We start from the raw sequence: 19,834 nt of genomic DNA on the forward strand, positions 1-19,834 counted from the left end.
GTTTTTCTATTTGAAACACGTACTATTGTTGAACTCTAGAGGGAGCCAGAAGCCTTTCCTGTAGGGAACAAGTGGTCGAAAGGTGATCCTGGAAAAGTAGCAAGGGCCTGGGGAGCGCTGAGTGAGAAGAATGAGCATGCCAGGCCCAGGCTTTGCTCAGCTTTCTCTGACCCCACTCTCACTAAATCATAAGACATTTGCTAAACGTTTAGTAAATTCTACCACAGACACTCTAATGCTGATGAGTATAATGCCTTTAGTGGGATTTGAAATAAGTTCACAACTTTAAACTATTTTCTAATATGGGGCACCTGTGTGGCTCAGTGGGTTTAGTGTCTGACTTTGGCTTAGGTCATGATCTCGTGGTTCCATGAGCTCGAGCCCCGCATTGGGCTCTCTCTGCTGTCAGCACGGAGCCCGCTTAGGATCCTCTGTCTCCCTGTCTCTCTACCTGTCTGCCTCTCTCCCTCTCTCTCTCTCTCTCAATCTCTCTCTCTCTCTCAAAAATAAACATTAAAAAAAATATTTTCTAATAAAATACAATTTTTTCTAAGCATATATAAAAGCATTCCTCTAACCAACATTTACATACAACTATAAATTATACTCATGTTCCTCTCTGATACATCCTAAATAATCACAATACCTTATCATTAGCCTGGTTAAATTAAAATGTTAGTGGTTCATGGAAAGAGTCAGACTTTTGGATTCAAACTACAGGTACTTGCTTAACTCTGTAGCCTTAGATAAATCACTTATTCTCTCTGAACCTCAGTTTACTTACTGCAGTTGGAAATAATAATATCTTATACAGCTGCTTTAAAGATTAAAAGAGATAACAGGGGCGCCTGGGTGGCGCAGTCGGTTAAGCGTCCGGCTTCAGCCAGGTCACGATCTCGCGGTCTGTGAGTTCGAGCCCCGCGTCAGGCTCTGGGCTGATGGCTCAGAGCCTGGAGCCTGTTTCCGATTCTATGTCTCCCTCTCTCTCTACCCCTCCCCCATTCATGCTCTGTCTCTCTCTGTCCCAAAAATAAATAAACGTTGAAAAAAAAAATTAAAAAAAAAAAAAAAAAAAAGAGATAACAAAGCATGGCAAAATCTCTGGAATAGAATAAACACTTAATAATAATTTCAAAGCCAATATTTATTAACTTAAATACATATATTATATATTACATATATTATATATATTATTTATATATTTAAGTTAATAAATATATACATCAGGTACATATACCATATACTATAAATACATTAACTATAATTATTTGGTTCTATATAATATATAATTGTGTTAATATATAATGAAAATATTACATAGTATATATTCTCACTCACACTCACAACTATTCTATGAGATAAGCATTATTACCCCACTGGGCAGATGAAGAAACTGAAAGAGGGAGGGGTTAAATAACTTGCTGAGGTGCATGGCTAGAAAGCCGGAGGTGAGACAAAAGCCCAGTTAATCTGGCTCCATAATCTGTGCTCTTAACCACGATGGCATATTGCTTCTAATTAACAGTTAATAATAGTATTAGATGTGGATACTAGTATTGTTTTTATTTTTATTACCTATATAGGTTTTTATAATAAAGTCACATATAAACCCAACAGTCAAGACAAAAAAAAATGCAAATACAAATATATCTAAAACATACATTCTTTGGATCAGTATGGGAGTAAATTCAGCAAATTCATATGGGTAGATAATCCTGTCTACAAAAACTATGCTAGATTTTCATTAAAAGATCCATCCCATCCTGGTGGATTAGTTCTTAGTTTCCTAGAACGAAGCCCCCAGGAATAAGTTAGGAATCCAAATTTTAACAGACAGAACGTTTTAGAAAAAGAACACAACCAGGATAAAAGCATTCCATGTTCCTCTCAACTACTCATTATTTGGAAAGAAAAATTTCAAATATTTAGAATGATTATTGGAAACAAAAATTTTTAAGGAAATAATTACGCTTCCATTAGCTGAACTTTGTTAACACTTATAGGTAGAAGTCACTACGCAGGCAAAGGATGTAAAATAACCTAAAACAACCTAGGAATTCATATATAAGTAAAACTTGCTTGTAATATTTTAATGCTGAGGCCTGAAATAAATGTCTACATCTGTAATGTTCCCTTACTTTCCTACTTACTAATTTCTCAGCCTCTTAAAAAATCTGGTAAACTGAAATTGCACTGACATGTTTTCATCAAACTGCCATTCTCTAGAATCTATGCATGACTCCAGGCATGTGGTAGAGACCATCATTAGAAAGCCACCTACCAGCTCCCACCAAAATGGCTAAAGCACAGGCACCTGGTACTTTCCAGGCACTTTCCATGCCTTCGTTTCTCTGCAAATGCTGCTTTCTTTCTCTCCTTAAAATGTCACCTGAATAAACACTTATCCTTCAAAATTCAGCTCAAATGAAACCATCTCTAAGTAGCAAAGATATGTCTGATGTCCTTACTCACTAATATCCACTTATCCAACACCTAGCACGATACCAACCTAGCACACAGCAGGGAACAGTACACCAGTGTCAAATGGATTAACTACATTTCATTATTTGTTTAGATATCCTACAGGAAGTTTCATAGTCAATTTTTTATAACTCCAGATACCCAGTACAGTACCAGAAACTCACTGAAGTTTTGCTAAATAAATGTGTCATTTTCCATTTTCATGATAGAAATAAGTACTTTCCATATGCTCAATAAGCATTTGTTATAGGGCAGGCACAGTGTTAGAGGAATACAGAAATTAATAAGGCATAGATCTCTAAGGAGTCCAAAATCTTGTGGGGAAGGCAAACGAGAAAATCAGTAATTGTAGTGCAGAGTAAAAAGTAGTACTCTGAACAGAAGTGCACCTTTAAAATACCTCTTAAAGGTATTTTAAGAGCTCAAAGGAAGAGCACCGGAAAAGGGCACGTAACTCCTCCATGCATAGTACAAAAGCCCCACAGACTAAACTTGTATAATAATGCATAAAGTTCTTTTAAAAAGTTTCTACAGAGATTGGCAGGAGGAAGAGCAGCACAAAAATTACACTTTCCAGAGCAACATCAGTTACACACTTTTTTCGTTTTACCCTCCAGTCCTCACAAAAATCTGGCATACAAACTTAAAAAGGGAATTTTACAGGATATGTATGAAACAAAAATGTTGAGTCCTTGGCTCGGTTTACTGCAAGCCAATGAAAGAACTGTTTGTTAAAATTTCAGCCAGCGAGACTGCAAAAAAAAAAAAAAAAGTTTCAAGACTCAAAAATACAAATAATCATGCCCTCAAGTATTTGCCATTTTATGAAGGTGAAGGATTTACATCTGGCTTTATGAAAAAAAAAAAAAAGACTACCTATGATTAAAATTACTTTGAGGCTAACCCTACCATCATTATTCTGTTAAAACTTTTGATATCAAAAGAAAAAACATATAATCTAAAGACTGACATAATTCATCCCTTAAGAGACTGTTATGTTTCCAATACAAGATATTCCTGTGATAAGAGTCTGTAATAATTTTAAGCTAAGCCTTTTAACAAGGAACACTAACATATATACATATATATGCAGGTACAAATATTAACATACCTCTATAACAATGAACATAAGATATGAAGTTGAAAAGTGTCAATATATAAAACTGAGTTACCAAAACTCTAAACAGACAGCATAAAATCTTGAAAGCCCATTAAGTATTTCTCACATTTGCTTGTATCACCCAAACAGTTTAGCAAAATATATTTAGAAGGGAGACACTAACATTTGATGAAGGTTAAATATGAAATCTGAAAAAAAAAAAATGACTAGCTCTCAGATTCAGAAAATTCAATGGGTTTTCAATTTTTGAAGTCTAATAATTTTTCTAATACCATATCCAATAAACTACCACACTTAAAACACATTACTTTTGGAAGTTAAAGTGAAATCACCACAAAATATTTGGTAATGATTTTTAACAAAAAAACTTAAGAGTTAGATGAGAAATTTTTTAATGGTTACTTTCATAATTGTTGGATAGAGGGAATGGTAACTCTAAAGTAACAAATGTCTTCTGAAAACAAACAAAAAAAAAATCAGGAATTTTTGAAAGCTGTCTCTATTAATAGATTGATTTCATTAGAAAAATCTGGAAAGAGAAAATGCACTTTTACAAGCAGCTAAAGTGTTTTTATAGAAGAGAGGTATTTGCAAGCAGCTTATTAATAATAAAAGTGGTTTAACAGCAAAATTGTTTCTATAATCCCATTTATTACATGCTAATCATTACATTGCATACCAATTCCTACACAAGTATATTTCCCATTGAAAGCAAATAATGGCAGTTTAACAGTCATGAGATTACTGTGGCTTTTAGAGTAAACTTATAATTTATTGTATTAAACAGGATATTTATATGGTGAAGTGGAGCATTATTGATAATTTGACTACGATAATTGGCATAAACTGGTGCTGGACTTGGCAAACCAGGAAAAATGGTCATTCTTGTTTAGAAGACCATTTTAATTAATAATGCCATAGCTAGGTTTTTAAATTAGTTGTACAAATAAAACTTGATTAAAGAGGGAATAGACATTAACATTTCCTTACCAATATCAATATATTTGGGATCCAAAGGTGTGCCAATAGAATTACAAAGAACTAGCACAAACTGTGAACAAATAAAAAAAAGAGTATCAGAATTCCTGCTTCTGTACAATGAAAGAAATAATGCTTAATATATCATGCTTATCTCTGTAAAGTATCACAACAGGGAAATAACTGATAAAATTGTTAAGTGCAAAGAATAGCAGACAAATATAATCTACAGCATTAAACATAAAGATATATGAATTAAAATTAAACCAAGGCTGATTTCTCAATATAATGGAACACTGTCATTTTTAAGAGTTCACCTAAGAAACACAAGTACACTGGCTACGTTTCATTATTTACACTTCTAAAATTCCTGATCAGCTCTAACCTCAAAATTCATTTTTATCTTATAATCAGCTATATAAGAACTAATTTGTTACCATTGCACCAAATGTTTCCATCTCGTTCTCCTCCTTTGAAGCAATATAAAAATGACATGTACACAATTAATTATCAATAATTAATATTCAGTAAAATAATCAAGCATAATGCACACTTTACACCATACTAAAGCGATAATTTCATTCTTCTATTGTTAATCACCTTTTCTATATCTTGTGCTAAGAATACTATTTTACTTATTCTCCCGATTGGAATAACGACTTCAAATAAACTAATTCTCTACGTACTACTTACATGCAGACTTTCTCTTTCTTTTTTCAGCTTCTCAAGAAAAACTTCTTTAATTTCATAAATATAAATTAAATGAACCCTTGTGCACTGTTGGTGGGAATGTAAACTGATGCTGCCATTGTGGAAAACAGTATGAAGGTTTCTCAAAAAGTTAAAAATAGAACCACACTATGATCCAGGAATCACATTACTGAGTATTCACCCAAAAAACACAGAAACACTAATTCAAAGGGATACATGCACTCCTATATTTACTGCAGCATTATTTACAATAGCCAAGCTATGGAAGCAGCCCAAGTGTCCATCAATAGATGAATGGATAAAGAAGATGTGTTATACACACACACACACACACACACACACACACACACACACATACACTATTCAGTCATAAAAAAATTAAAACGTGCCATTTGCAACAACATGGATGGAGCTAGAGAGTATGATGCTAAGTGAAATAAGTCGGACAAAGACAAATACCATGATTTCACTCATATGTGGAATTTAAGAAACAAAACAAATAAGCAAAGAAAAAAAAAGGCAGAGAGAGAGAGATACCAACCAAGAAACAGGCTCTTAACTATAGAAAACAAATTGATGGTTACCAGAGGGAAAAGGAGTGGGGATGGGGGAAACAGGTGACAGGAATTACACATCAAGAATACACATCAGAATGAGCACTGAGAAATGTATGGAAGTGTTGAATCACTATATTGTACACCTGAAACTAACATAACACTGTATGTTAATAATGCTGGAATTAAAATAAAAATTTAATTTAAAAAAGAAAAAAATTTAATTTTTAAAAAAACAAACTAAATGACAAAAATTATACTAAAATATAATTTACTTTTCCACTATTTAAAATAAGCTGTTTACTGCCACAAAATACCACAAGTAACTTGTATTTGTTAATCCACATATCATCTACGTGCTCATAGCTTAAAGAATGGAAGAGTTCCTAAGAACTCTTCTTACTGAAGAGTAAGAAGTCCTCCCCTAAAACTTCCCATTTTCTGCTCCCTGGAGTAATGACTTTCAGCCCCTTTAATTCATCCTTTTGATATTCATCTCCACAAACCTAAGTAACACGTTGATAATGCTACTTCTTATTTTGTTCTGTTTCGATCTGGAGCAGTAGCTACTGACTTCTCACTATCACTTCCCACTATCTTTAAGTCCCCTTTCCAGCCTCCCATCACACAGGGGTACACTTCCACCATTCCGGCTTTCCAGTTACAATTTTGTTAGATCGGGATTTTAGGGGTTATTATGGTTATTATACTTTAATTAAAAGTTTTTTAATTATAATATCTATTTAATTACAAAATTAATTTAAAAAGCATCATTTTGATTATGTAAACGCTATCCACGGCTGAGCTGTAAGTACGTCACGATTTATTCTAAATCGCCTTTTGCTTTCCCTGTAGTTGGTAACTGCCTTTCTTTTTTCTCTTTGCTTGGTTTCTCTATACCCAATTACCTCCCAGTTATGTACATCTTCTCTCAAGAGTTCAACCACATTAAGCCTTCTATTAATTTCATCTTGAGTTTCCTCTGGAGCCACGTGATCTGCTGTCATCTGATGACTCCCTAGGCATGCCGCACACTGTCAACTGGTACCACTATGCACCACTGCTGTCAGGTTATCCAGTTTCTTCCTCTTGGTCTTTTCCTCATTTTGGTAGGCCATATTCTGAAGTAACTAAGAAAGCTTGGGAGGTAAGTTTTTGGTGACCTTATACATCTAAAAATGTCTTTGTCCTACCTTCATTTTATCTTTTTTCCACACAACACAGAAAGCTCTATTCATCCACACTAGTCCAGAGAAAGGCAGGTATGCTGTTTAGTATGCTGTTCTCTTGGTCTCCTGCCGGTTCTCTCTCCATCCATTTCCACTCAACCTGCTTCTTTTTATCCTCGGCTGCTATCCTCCTTTCCTCTTCTGCCCAAGGCTTCAGATACCTATAGCACTTGGTTCTGTAGGCCACACTAAGGAGCAGGGCCGAGGAGCAGCCGAGCTCGAGGAGCGGTCAGACCTGCACCAGCAGCACAATCTCGTCCATAACCTTCATGCTGGAAGCACTGTGCAATCAGTCTCCTTCTTTCATTTTAATTAGTCTGCTGCAGATATGGAATTCAAGACGGGAAATCATTTTCCCTCAAAATTTTGAAAGCAATTCTCCAAAGTATCGCTGTTGACAAGATGAATGCCATTATGATGCCTGACCGAATGAAGTCTTTCTGAAAGCTTATAGGGTCTTCTTTTTATCCCGTGTTCTGAAACTTCACAATGATGTGTTTTGATTTGGAAATATTTTTATTCACTGAGGTAGACACTTTCAATCTCGAAACCGAAGGGAAATTTTCTTGAATAGTCTCTTCTCTCTTTGGATTACTCCCCTCCTCTTTGCCTACCTATTCACTGAACTTCCAGGGCTGGTCCTCTGATTTTCTTACCTATTCACTCCTGTTTTCCATTTCCTTGTCTTTCTGCTCCACTTTATAGGAGTTTTCCTTGATTTTATCTTCTAACTCTTCTGCCAAATTTTTCATTGCTATTATCATATTTGTAATTTCCAAAAACTTTTTCTATAGTATCCCTTCCTTGTTTTATGGATGTAGTATCCCTTAACTCTAATAATTTGAAATGACTCTTCTGAATTGTTCTTCTCCCTGCCGAATCTCTGCTTCCTCCCCATTCTTTTCTCCTTGTGTTTATTTTTGTGTGTGTCTGTTAAATGAGATGCTTTCCTCAAACATCTGACAATCCTTGTCTATCTGTTTCTATTTCAGAGTATGGCACTGAAAGCTGCTTGTAATCTATTGGTTTATGGGTGAGCCTCATGACTGGTCTTCACAGTAAGGTGACGAGGCAGGGATATTTCCTTGGGAACTCCCCATAGGAGAACTTTTAGAGGTCTTTTCTCTAGAACTGGTCAGATTCTCCAGACAGGACTCTTTATATGCCTTTTTAATTTTCTCCTTCCTGCATAATCTCTGGTACTTCCAAATTGTTTTTCCATTTGTTTCTTTCTCCTACCAGGTACCATTAAGTCCTGTGTCTCTTCAGGATTCTGGGATGAAAACTGATTACTTCTTTGCTTTCTCCATTGATGACTTAGGATTCAGCTTTCTTAGGTCTGCTAAGGTAATCACCACTAATCCACCCACTCTTTAACCCCCAAAACTATGTTACCATTTCCTTTCTCTTTCTGGTCCCTATGGGCTTATGACTTTTTAAAAAATACCTTTACTGTTATTTTAGTAAGTTTCAAGAGAGAACAGAGCCAAAGGTGGCTGTTCAAATGGCCACCTTAAACCAAAAACTTTATGCTTTTTAATGGAATAAAATCATTTGTAACACAGCCAAAGATAATGATAATCCTTTTTTGAAAAATGTATATGCTTCTGCAAATATTTAAATTGTTTCATACTTTTTAAGGCATTATTTATATTATTTATTTTACACTATGAGACGGTTATTTTTAAAGCAATGTAACTCCAAATAAAAGTATACTTCTCAATGTCAAAACTACCCAAAGTGTTATAATGATCATAGTTACATAAGTTCTTGAGCATTTATACTAGACATCTGGATATTCATTTTTCCTTGTGGAATTTTAACTTGGAAAAAGACAGTAGTATTTTAAATATGTTTCAGAGACAAAAAGCTTCCATACTGAACTGGTGAGTATGAAATGCTAATGGATTAGCTAATTGGAAAAAAAAATAGAGTCACAATGGAATCACATAATTTTCCAAAACAGAGGTCCAGACAGACATGGCCAATAGAGCCAACACTTTGCTGTACTGCCAGTAGAGAGGCTATACCTGAGAAGGAGAGGTTAACCCATACCCATCTTAGCTTTAACGTATGAAGGAACACTGACCTGAGGATGATTTTCATCAGCTTTCGTAGCCAAAATGCAGAAATCTCCACAGGTAGTAATAGAAATGAGACTCTTCACATATTTAACATATTTCTCATTGTTTTTTGTATCCCAAAAGATAACACAATACTCGGGACGATCAGGTCTGGTATAAGCATATACTACAGTATTGGAGCAATAACCCCACTAGGAAAAAAGGAAGGAGCAAAGGGCCAGAACAGGAGGGAAGAAGAGAGGGAGAGAGAGAAAGAGGAAAAGAACACTTAACACTGGGAACAAAAAATCTTATTATGTACTGCAGATACGTGGTTTTTTGGTGCTGACAAAATATATTCTTCAGGAGTAAAAGACAGAAAGACTGAACATTCAGCACAATACCTTTTCTCACTAAAATAACAAAAAATCTAAGAGAAACACAGTTATCAAACAAAGAATGTACTGCAAAAATAAGTTTAGTTTAACTTTCCTTATTTCCATTTGTAAGATTCACGCTTCAGTGGTGAAAATCTCGGATTTTTCAGTAGTCCGTAACAGCTGCGTGAGGGACAACAGGAGGAGTGACCCCTGTCAAAAGCTTAACTTCTGGGTCCCCAAGCCAAATTTCAAAAACAGATGCTTTGCTTTTTCTCCCCTATCTACATTTTCTACATTTGTTTTTACCAGAGTAACATATGCACATAGTGTAGAGTCAAATAATTCTACATAGCTAAAAATTATTTATTCTACAAAAATAGAATGCAGACCCCACTGACTAATTTCCTCCCAGTGGTAGCCATTTGTAACTCTGAGCTTTGACTCTTGTTATCTACCTCCATATCACGTATGTATTGATTACGGCTTATGGAATGTCTTTCTCTTGGGCTAACTCTCCCAATATATTCATAATGTGATTTTGAATAAAGCAATATTCAAAGTTAATATTATGACTATGTTTACTATTCAAAATTAAGGCATATTTACTTTTTATAGGATGGTTAGTTTTTTAAAATAAGCTTTTTACTTTAAAATAATTTTAGATTTATATATAAGTCACAAGGATAATACAGAGTTCCCTATAGTCCTCTCCATTTCCCCCTGCTGTGAGTACCTTACACTGCTGTGGTACATTCATCACAACTAAGAAGCCAGCACAGATCCAGTACTATTAACTAAACTCCACACCTTATTTAGATTTCATGAGTTTTTCTCCAATGTTCTTTTTCTATCTCAGAATCCTACTTGGAATACATTATGTTTAGTCACCTTGTTTCCTTAGGCTCCTCTGGTCTGTGATGATTTCTCAGTCTTTCCCCATTTTTAATGACCTAGACAGTTTTGAGGAGTACTGGTCAGGTATTTTGCAGAATGTCCTTCAATGTGGGTTTGTGTGATGTTTTTCTCCTGCTCAGACTGGGATTTTCAGAACGACCATCAGAGAAGTGATGACCTCTTCTCATGTGCCACATTAGGGGTACGTGGTATCTATGTGACACCGGTGATGATGCTAGCCTTGATCACCTAGACAATGTGGTGTCTGCCAGGTTCCTCCACTGTAAAGTGACTTTGCTTTTCACCCTTTCCATACTCTACTCTTTGGAAGTGAGTCACTAAATGCAACTCACATTCAAGTTGGGGGGCAGGGGACCAGCTGGGGTAGTGTCTAAGTAACTCAAATACTTCTGTAAGGAAGATTTGTTTCTTCCCCCCCCATTTATGTATTTAAATAATCTATTTTAGATCAGGTTTTGCTTGTGGACACTTATTTTTATAATTTGGGTTACAATCCAATGTTACATCATTTATTTTGTTGCTCAAATTGTTCCAGTTTGGGCCATTGGGAGCTCTTTCAGGTTGGCTCCTTTGTCTCTTTGGCATGCCCCCATCCTTTTGTTTGAGACTTCCTTACTTTCTGCCACTATCAGAGGCTCCAGGTTCATCTTGCATTTTTCCCACCCTAGTCCTAGAATCAGACAGCTCTCCAAGGCGCTTTGCCTTCTAAAAAATGAATTAAGTTTTTCACACATAACAAATATTCTTAGTATTTTGCAGCTCAATTAATCTCATACTTCTGAATTTGTTTTGGGTCAAATGTTAAATTTAGGATAAAGTACTGATTAGTATTATGCTGCTTATTTTCATTTTCCTCTTCCGATCCATCCTCTCCCCCTTCTTTACCCTACACTATGCCCTGGAAACTAACGTCTATGAACTCCATCACGTGGGCTACCTTGCCTTCTAGTTTCCAGCTGGGTCTGGCCAATAGAAGGCACCAGCAGGCGGAGAGATGGCTGAAGTACTCCCTCCCCAAAGCTGTCTCTGTCCAGCCAGTCAGCAGAAGCTGCGCTCCCACAGGACAGTCTCTCTTGTATACCCACAGCCCCAGTGGGTTCCAGGAACAATAACACTTCCTTATTTTGCCCACCATTGCTAATACCTGGATGCTTGCCTTGTCAACCCTTACTGAACCCCTTAACCTTGCCCACACCTCTGAAATAAACCCTTCATCAATCTGTTTTCAATTATTCTTTTGTGTGTGCCGTGCATTTCCTGCTGACACCCTGACTGTTGGGAGTATTTTATTAATTATATATAGTATTCTAGAAAAGCTTTCTGGTTCTAAAGTCTCCACACTAAAAACACCTCCTTTCATCTGGTTTCTAAAATAAAGTGGCTGTGAATACATGCAAGAAACATATTATACTTCAAGCTACAACAAAACTATTTAGTAAAAACAGCCTTTTTTTTTTTTTTTTTTTTTTACAACTGCTCATAATACTCACCTTATAATCAGGTCGGATGTTTGCAAAATATATAAAAGAATCAACAGCTAGTGCAATTTTCAGTCCTCCTCCTTCCCAAGATAGTGCAGACATCTGCTTTCCAGGAACCTTCAAAGTACCCAAATGCTGAAAAAAATGATTATATTTAACCTAAAGTATTGCAATTAAATAAAATATAAATTACCACCCACCACTTCATAGACATCAAGAGTGGCATAAAAATTATTTTGTGAAAGGTTACCACTCACTTCATAATCATTTTCCTTGAATTTTTATAATGAAAAACATACATACGATAGGAGAAATTTATGAACAATAACCAAAGAATTCAGTATCAAATTTCATCAGATCTAAGATTTGAAATCCAGAGATTTAAATATGCATCTTTACTTTTATGTACAACTCAGGAAAGAAAAAAATACATTGTTAATTAAAATAGAAACTCTGACTATACGATGCATCCCAATTTTGAAGTTGTTAAAAAAAAAAAAACAACTGCGCCTCCTGGGGGTGCCTGACTGGCTCAGTCAGTGGAACACGCGACTCTTGATCTCAGGGCCGTGCCTCGAGCCCCACGTTGGGTGTAGAGATACTTAAAAATAAAATTTTTTTTTTTTTTAATTTTTTTTCAATGTTTTTATTTATTTTTGGGACAGAGAGAGACAGAGCATGAACGGGGGAGGGGCAGAGAGAGAGGGAGACACAGAATCGGAAACAGGCTCCAGGCTCTGAGCCATCAGCCCAGAGCCCGACGCGGGGCTCGAACTCACGGACCGCGAGACCGTGACCTGGCTGAAGTCGGACGCTTAACCGACTGCGCCACCCAGGCGCCCCAAAAAATAAAATATTTTTTAAAAAACTGTGCTTCTTGCGTCCGACTTCAGCCAGGTCACGATCTCGCGGTCCGTGAGTTCAAGCCCCGTGTCGGGCTCTGGGCTGATGGCTCAGAGCCTGGAGCCTGTTTCCGATTCTGTGTCTCCCTCTCTCTCTGCCCCTCCCCCGTTCATGCTCTGTCTCTCTCTGTCCCAAAAATAAATAAACGTTGAAAAAAAAAAATTAAAAAAAAAAAACAAAAAAAAAAAACCTGTGCTTCTTGGAATCAATGAATTGTGTCAGTAAACACAATGCTTAAGGCTGGCCTCTCTTTCACCCCCCACAGCCAGTGGGTCAGTAGTCCCATCGCTTCCGCTCACATCCATCCTCCACTGCCACGGCCTCTTTTCCTGAGTCAATGATGGTAACGGTCGAACTGCAATTTTTACCTTTCACCTCTTTCCTCATTCCCAGCCTCCATCCCCCAAATTCAATTCTTCATTTTACTGTCATAATTACCTTTCTGGGACACAAATCCAATCATGTCCTACCCTGCTTTAAAAAATGTTTAATAATTTTTAAAAATCAATAGCTCCCCACCATCACATTCTTTAGCAGAGTATGCGATGCCTCTTCCCATCTGGCCCAAAACCATACTCTTGGGTTCAGTACCCCACTATCTGGCCATAATGCTTGTGTTCTCACTCATGAGAGGACCACTATGCCTCCAGACCTTTGGCCCAGATAATATCTCTTCTGCCTGAAATCTCCCTTTCCTCTCCCATCCTTACTCTCCCTTGCCCTACTGCAGCACCGCTCTCCATCCTCCAAGACACAACTTTAGTACTGCTTCCTGCCTTCTCCCTCCTTCTGTGGGTCCAGAGAATTCAGATAGTGAGCAACCTGAGAGCCCTAACTTCATCATGCTTATATCTATGTCCCTATCCCTTAATGGACTGGTTGGTAAACAGGTACTCAATAAATATCTCTTAAGTAAATAAATGTATCATGCATCCAAATTAATGTCTTCAAATATGACAACATGCTTGATACTTTTAATTACAACTATACCAAACCAACTTACAGTTTTCAATTTAACATAGCACATTTTATGGCTAAGTTAACAGTGAATAAATGAATACAAAGACATTTTCAGGTGGTCATAAAAAAAGAAAATATTTTAAATCTATGCTTTTTTGACAGACCTAAGAATTTTAATAAGTTGTACCGGTATCCTCTGTTCTTTTTTTAAAAAAAATTTTTCTTAATGTTTATTTATTTTTGAGAGAGAGACAGAGCATGAGCAGGGGAGGGGCAGAGAAAGAAGGAGACACAGAATGTGAGGCAGGCTCCAGGCTCTGAGCTGTCAGCACAGAGCCCGATGCAGGGCTAAAACTCACGAACTGTGAGATTATGACCCAAGCTGAAGCCGGACGCTTAACCAACTGAGTCACCCAGGGTGCCCCAACAATATCCTTTGTTCTTAAGCAGATATGCTCGAAAGTCAAATTTAATGTATTAAACTCCATTTTGTCAGGAAAACGGATAAGGGTAAAGATGTTTTAACCTAGAAAGCTCCACTCTATCTGTCCTGCTGCCTGTAGGAAACCAAAGGGAGCAAGCAGGCTCTCATGACAGCACTCTTTGTACTGACAGCCTGCGCTGGAAGAATAAGGCTATCTCCCCACTCTGCAAACCAGCCAGGTGATGGCAGCAGCAAGGAGAGATAAGCTGACTTGTAGTAAGCACAGTGCTAGGCATTTTCTCGTTGTTACCTCCTTTAATTTTTGCAACAGTGCCATGAAGTATTACCTTTATTTCAGAACATAAGTAAATTGAGTCTCAGAGGTTAAATAAGTTCGCTAAGTAAAACTACACTGTGGAAATGGAATTCAAAGCCAAAGCCAGGCCAACCTGACTACAAATCGCATGCTCTATTAGCCCTTTCCACGGCTGAGACCACAGTATAAAAACCAGAAGACTGTGGCCTTCAGGATCAAAAGCAAATTGCTTCTTGAAGTTTCCTTAAGTTTAAGTCTTTAGATAACCTCCTTCCAAGTTATCTTCATAACATAAATCCACAATAAGTCCCCCATATATTCACTCATTCAAAAAAATACTAAGTGACTAATATACCTCGAGGAACTACGCTAGATACTTTTAATTACAACCATACCAAACCAACTTACACTTTTCACATTAACACATAGCACACTGTTTTGCAAGGTAAAACAAACAGGCCTTAGGATCCATGTTTTTCTACTTAGAGAAGGCCGAGCTAACAAAAATAAGCAGATGAAACAATATAACAATAAGCCAATGCGACAAAAACAACCAATAAAGAACATCAATTAAAAAGGAGGCTGCAACCATTGAAATAACTGGAATTCAGATTTTTAATAGTTAGGAACCTTGAGAACTATACTTCTGTTTTCCTTACCTTTTAACATCTACCAGAAATATTATCAGGCAGCAACGTACGGAGAGTACCTACTCTCTACATCACACTCTACTGCATATTTTGAGATACTGATACGAAAGCATGAGCTGACACCATTTTTTTCTTTCACAGAAATTATTAAAATATATTTTTAAATATTACATAAAAATATTAAAACAACTGAGGAATGCTTTTGTACAACAAAAACACATATTATTGAAATCTACGGTGAATTTATAAAATCCAACAGGGACTAAATGGAACCTAGAGTTAGAAAATAAAACAAGTATAAAGTTATTAAGCTTAGTTAATATTAAGTTTTCATTTCCTAAATTCTTCCAAATTCGCAATATATTGGGGAGCCTGGGTGGCTCAGTCAGTTAGGCGTCTGACTTTGGCTCAGGTCAGGATCTCGCGGTTGGTGAGTTCAAGCCCCGCGTTGGGCTCTGTGCTGACAGCTCAGAGCCTGGAGCCTGCTTCGGATTCTGTGTCTCCCTCTCTCTCTGCCCCTCTCCTGCTCATGCTCTGTCTCTGTCTCAAAAATAAATAAAACATTAAAAAAAAATTTACAATATATTAATTCTCCTTTTGATATTTTCCATTATGACTTCAACAAAATTCTCCTTAAAAATTAAAATTTATTAGTAACACTATTGAGAAGGATAACCCATGCATTTATGAAAACAATGCTTGTATTTTAATGTAGCGTCACCTAAGATTAGTTATTAAAATAGATTTTCTTAAATTTTTTTTTAATGTTTATTTATTTTTGAGAGAGACAGAGACAGAATGCAAGTGGGTTAGGGGCAGAGAGAGAGGGAGACACAGAATCCAAAGCAGGCTCTAGGCTCTGAGCTGTCAGCACAGCGCCTGACGTGGGGCTCGAACTCACCAGCCATGAGATCATGACCCAAGCTGAAGTTGGACGCTCAACCGACTGAGCCACCCAGGCACCCCAAGATAGATTTTCTTAAAATAGTTGATTACTGCACAAATTAAAACTGTTAGAAGTTCGTGGTAAGGAGAGACAGTTATGGGTGTTTGATATCTATGTATGTTTTAATACGTCACATTAAAAATCCAAAATATTAATCTGAAACAATTAAGTCACATTAAAAACAACTCAAGAAAACAGCTGGGAAAAGAGATACGCATTCAGATCATAGAAAAAATACCCTAAATAGGTACTGCATAGTGATTTCTTATGTGAAACAGCTGATTTTCTAAATGTTCAGAGTATAAACTAAATTCCATGATAAAATACAACTATTAAGACTTATAAGTGAGAATATTATTTAAAGCAAGATGCCTGATATTTTTCATCATTTTTACTCAAAAGGTCCCTTTTCAACAATGTGACAAGTTTATACCTTTTCCCCCATTCTTTTTTACCCTACCACACTCACTACATATTTAAATGGAAAGAAAAAAAGACATTTACCTCACCAAATGGAGTGTAAAACTGCACAGTGTTTACATCTTTATCCTGAGTGACAACCTTCTGGGAGCCTGCCACAGCCAACACGCTGCCAGTGTGGTTCCACTGGATACTTACTACAAACATGCCAGTATCAATTAAAACGGGATCTACTCAAAAAGAAAAATGAAGTAACTGTGGTAAAATACTTAGCCTCAAGAACTTTATAAAGAACAATTTTAAAATATTTTTTTTAATTCTCCACATTAAAAAAGAAAGAGAGAAAGAAAAATGACATACTCTGGTCGTTCTCATGTCTCATGATTTGGCACCTCCCATTGTCAAAACAAATAGCAAGGCAGGGGCAGTCTGGCTCCACGTAGCCTTCTTGGCCATGGTACCAGTGAATTCCAGCAATACTGATTGCTCCGGTGACGTTCACCAAACAGTTCAGTTTCATTTTCATCTAAACAAAATCAGTTAATACTTCATATTTTAAAACAGATCCGTATAGACTATTATAGAAAGAACACTGAAAATGAGATTTAAAAATCTGGTTTCAGATGCAAGTTCCATCACTTACTGATTTACCAGCCCTGGACAAACCACTTCAAGCAGAGTTTCAGTTTTCTTTATTTGCAAAATAGGGATTAAAAAAAAAAAACCTCACAGAGAATTTATGAGACTCAAATGACAAGAGGTAAATGAAAGAACCTCAAGAACAGCGGTGTCAAGGAGAAGTCGGCTATTATCACTTACACCGGTTAAGTGCATTTGTATAATGCCCTCAACCTCACTACAAACAAAACTGCCCCATAAGTAAGATCAGAGATCTGACATAGTTCAGTCTCACAAAGCTAGAGTTTTCCTTGAGATCATGCTATCTGAACCTATTCTATTTTGCCTTCTTTCCAGGACCTGACTCTTATCCCTTACTGTTTAAGTCTTCCATTCCTTTTACAATCTTGAGTAACTTGCTATAAAAATATCATTGGAAAAAAAAATATAGCATTGGTATCTCATATAAACTTTGGCTTCTGCTATCAGAAGACACAAAGATTTGGGGTGCCTGCGTGGCTCTGTCAGTTCAGCATTCGATTCTTGATTTTGGCTTAGGCCATGATCTCACGGTTCATGGGTTGGAGCCCTGCGTCTGGCTCTGCATTGACAGCACAGAGCCTGCTTGGGATTCCCTGTCTCCCTCTCTCTCTGCCCCTCCCCTGCTTGTGTTCTCTCTCAAAATAAATAAATAAACTTTAAAAAGAAGAAGAAGAAGAAGAAGAAGACGACGACGACGACACAAAGATTAAATTGCATATCATCTGACTCATTATCCCTCAGCTTCAATACACTGAAATCTTGTCCTTCCCAGTTACCAGGAATTCAGAACTAAAAGCATTAATTTACCTTGAAGAGACCCAGTATTTTTTTAATTAAAAAAAATCTAAATAATTGGGAAAAAACATGAATTGAAAACTTTCTTGATTACACAAACCATCATAATAAATAAATGTACATATACATATATAACATAACCATATAAAGTTGGGTAACTAAAACTACGAATATATATATACTTACTATAAAATTCCCTTGATTATCATAAATGTGTATTTCTCCACTTGTCATTCCAAAAAGTAGGATTTTACTATCTGCAGACCATGCTACATGGCATAACTGTACACCCTTCAAGTCTTTTCCCCAAATGCGATTCCCTAAAGTAAAACATAAAACAAAATTATTTCATTAAAATTTCAAGGTCACGATTCTCCAACAACTGCTCTAAAACTGTGTTTCTCTAAAGAGCTCTCACATTCTTCACAGAACCATGTGTTTGTTCAATTTATTCAGTCAATAAATATCTGCTGAGCACTTACTATGTGCCAAACACCCTACTAAATATTTGCAATAGCAGCTGTTTCCAACTTTCTCCCTTCTCTTCAAAACTCTGACCCAAGACCTCACTCCCAATTAGCAGATAAATTCATCTTCAACTTTGTAAAATTAAATAAACACTTTCAAAGAAGAAATCCCTCATTCCCACTTTCAAACATTCAGAACATTAAGTGAATCCACACCGACCCTTTCTGCTTAGCCCCCCCATTACAAAGGAAAGAGTTTTGTCCCCAACCAGACACCCATCTAGGGCTAATCCCTCCACCTATTTTTTGGTCTAAGCCCTTCCCAGCTTTGCAAAGATCTCCCTCTACTGATTATGCACATTTTCTCTTTCTCTTTAAACTCTTCTAAGCCCTTTCTTACAAGTATTTAAACATACTCAGATCCATCCTTGAAAACCAGCACCTCAAATAAAAACAAACAAAACAAAGAACACCTCCCTCTACCCCAAGGTCCCCTCTAGTCACCATCCTATTTCCACCATTCCTCTACCATCCTCACTTCTTAAAAGAGCTTATGCAGGCAGTCATCACTTCCTCCCCTCCCATTCAACCCTCAGTCCAACCTGATCTGGCTTCTGCCCCACACCTGCACTGAAATGGCCTTCATGAGGTTGTTAATGACCTGTTGCTTTTTTTTCTTTTCTTTTTTTTCCTTCTCTTTTCTCTTCGTTTCTTTTCGTTTTTTTTTTTAACCACCCCTTCCTTCCTTCTTGGTTTCTGTGAATCTGTTTACTCCTTTATCTCCAATGCTTGTAATTCAGTATGCTTTACAGAATTCTCTTCTGCCAACCCATTAAATGTTGCAGGTTCTTATTCCAAGATGGCCCAGTTTTCCAGCTATTCCAATGGTTTAAATTACCATCTACATGCTGGTGATTCCCAAAATTATGACTCCAGTCCAGATGTTTCTGAGCCACAAATGTATATATCTAACTACTTGGCTGTCCTACAGCATAACAAAGTCAACATGTCCATAACTGAAATCTTCCTTCAAAACCAGTCTTTCTCCCACATCCCTTATTTCAATGGCATCACCATCCACCAGCTGTCAAAGTTAAAAACCTGGCTATTCCTCTGAACACTTCCATCCCCTCAGCCCCAAACTCATCAATAATGAGACCCCATCTATTTTACCTCCTAAATATCTCTAGCATATGTCCACTTACTTCCATCCTCTTTGTCATTTCCCTGGTTCAGCTACCATCCACCATCACCTCTCACCTGAATTACCATATCAATTTCCTAAGTGGTACACCTGCCCCATCTTTCTTTCCTTCCTCTGCAATCACAGAGATGCTTCCAAAGAACAAACCTGATCACCCTGCTCCCATTCTTAAAACCT

At 36.9% G+C, this 19,834-nt stretch overlaps 1 protein-coding gene and 1 pseudogene across 4 annotated transcripts in view; both read right to left on the reverse strand.

Annotated features, from left to right (window-relative positions):
- Nucleotides 1–19,834, reverse strand: part of WDR35 (WD repeat domain 35) — a 61,038-nt gene that overhangs the window by 33,387 nt on the left and 7,817 nt on the right. For 3 of the 4 annotated variants that reach the window (XM_025927128.2, XM_086700078.1, XM_086700080.1), the window contains 7 exons: nucleotides 18,173–18,306; nucleotides 16,892–17,057; nucleotides 16,616–16,761; nucleotides 11,922–12,047; nucleotides 9,163–9,348; nucleotides 5,017–5,049; nucleotides 4,592–4,652 (listed from right to left, as the gene is read on the reverse strand). In XM_025927128.2, coding sequence (XP_025782913.1) covers nucleotides 4,592–4,652; nucleotides 5,017–5,049; nucleotides 9,163–9,348; nucleotides 11,922–12,047; nucleotides 16,616–16,761; nucleotides 16,892–17,057; nucleotides 18,173–18,306 — 852 coding nt within the window. The remainder of the gene's footprint in view (nucleotides 1–4,591; nucleotides 4,653–5,016; nucleotides 5,050–9,162; nucleotides 9,349–11,921; nucleotides 12,048–16,615; nucleotides 16,762–16,891; nucleotides 17,058–18,172; nucleotides 18,307–19,834) is intronic. The other variant, XM_025927129.2, reaches the window with a different exon arrangement.
- LOC147582273 (ATP synthase F(0) complex subunit e, mitochondrial pseudogene) lies at nucleotides 5,038–9,152 on the reverse strand (annotated as a pseudogene).

The sequence above is a fragment of the Puma concolor genome, chromosome A3, assembly GCF_028749965.1.
Source record: "Puma concolor isolate L17-30 chromosome A3, mPumCon1.1.hap2, whole genome shotgun sequence".
Lineage (NCBI taxonomy): Eukaryota > Metazoa > Chordata > Mammalia > Carnivora > Felidae > Puma > Puma concolor.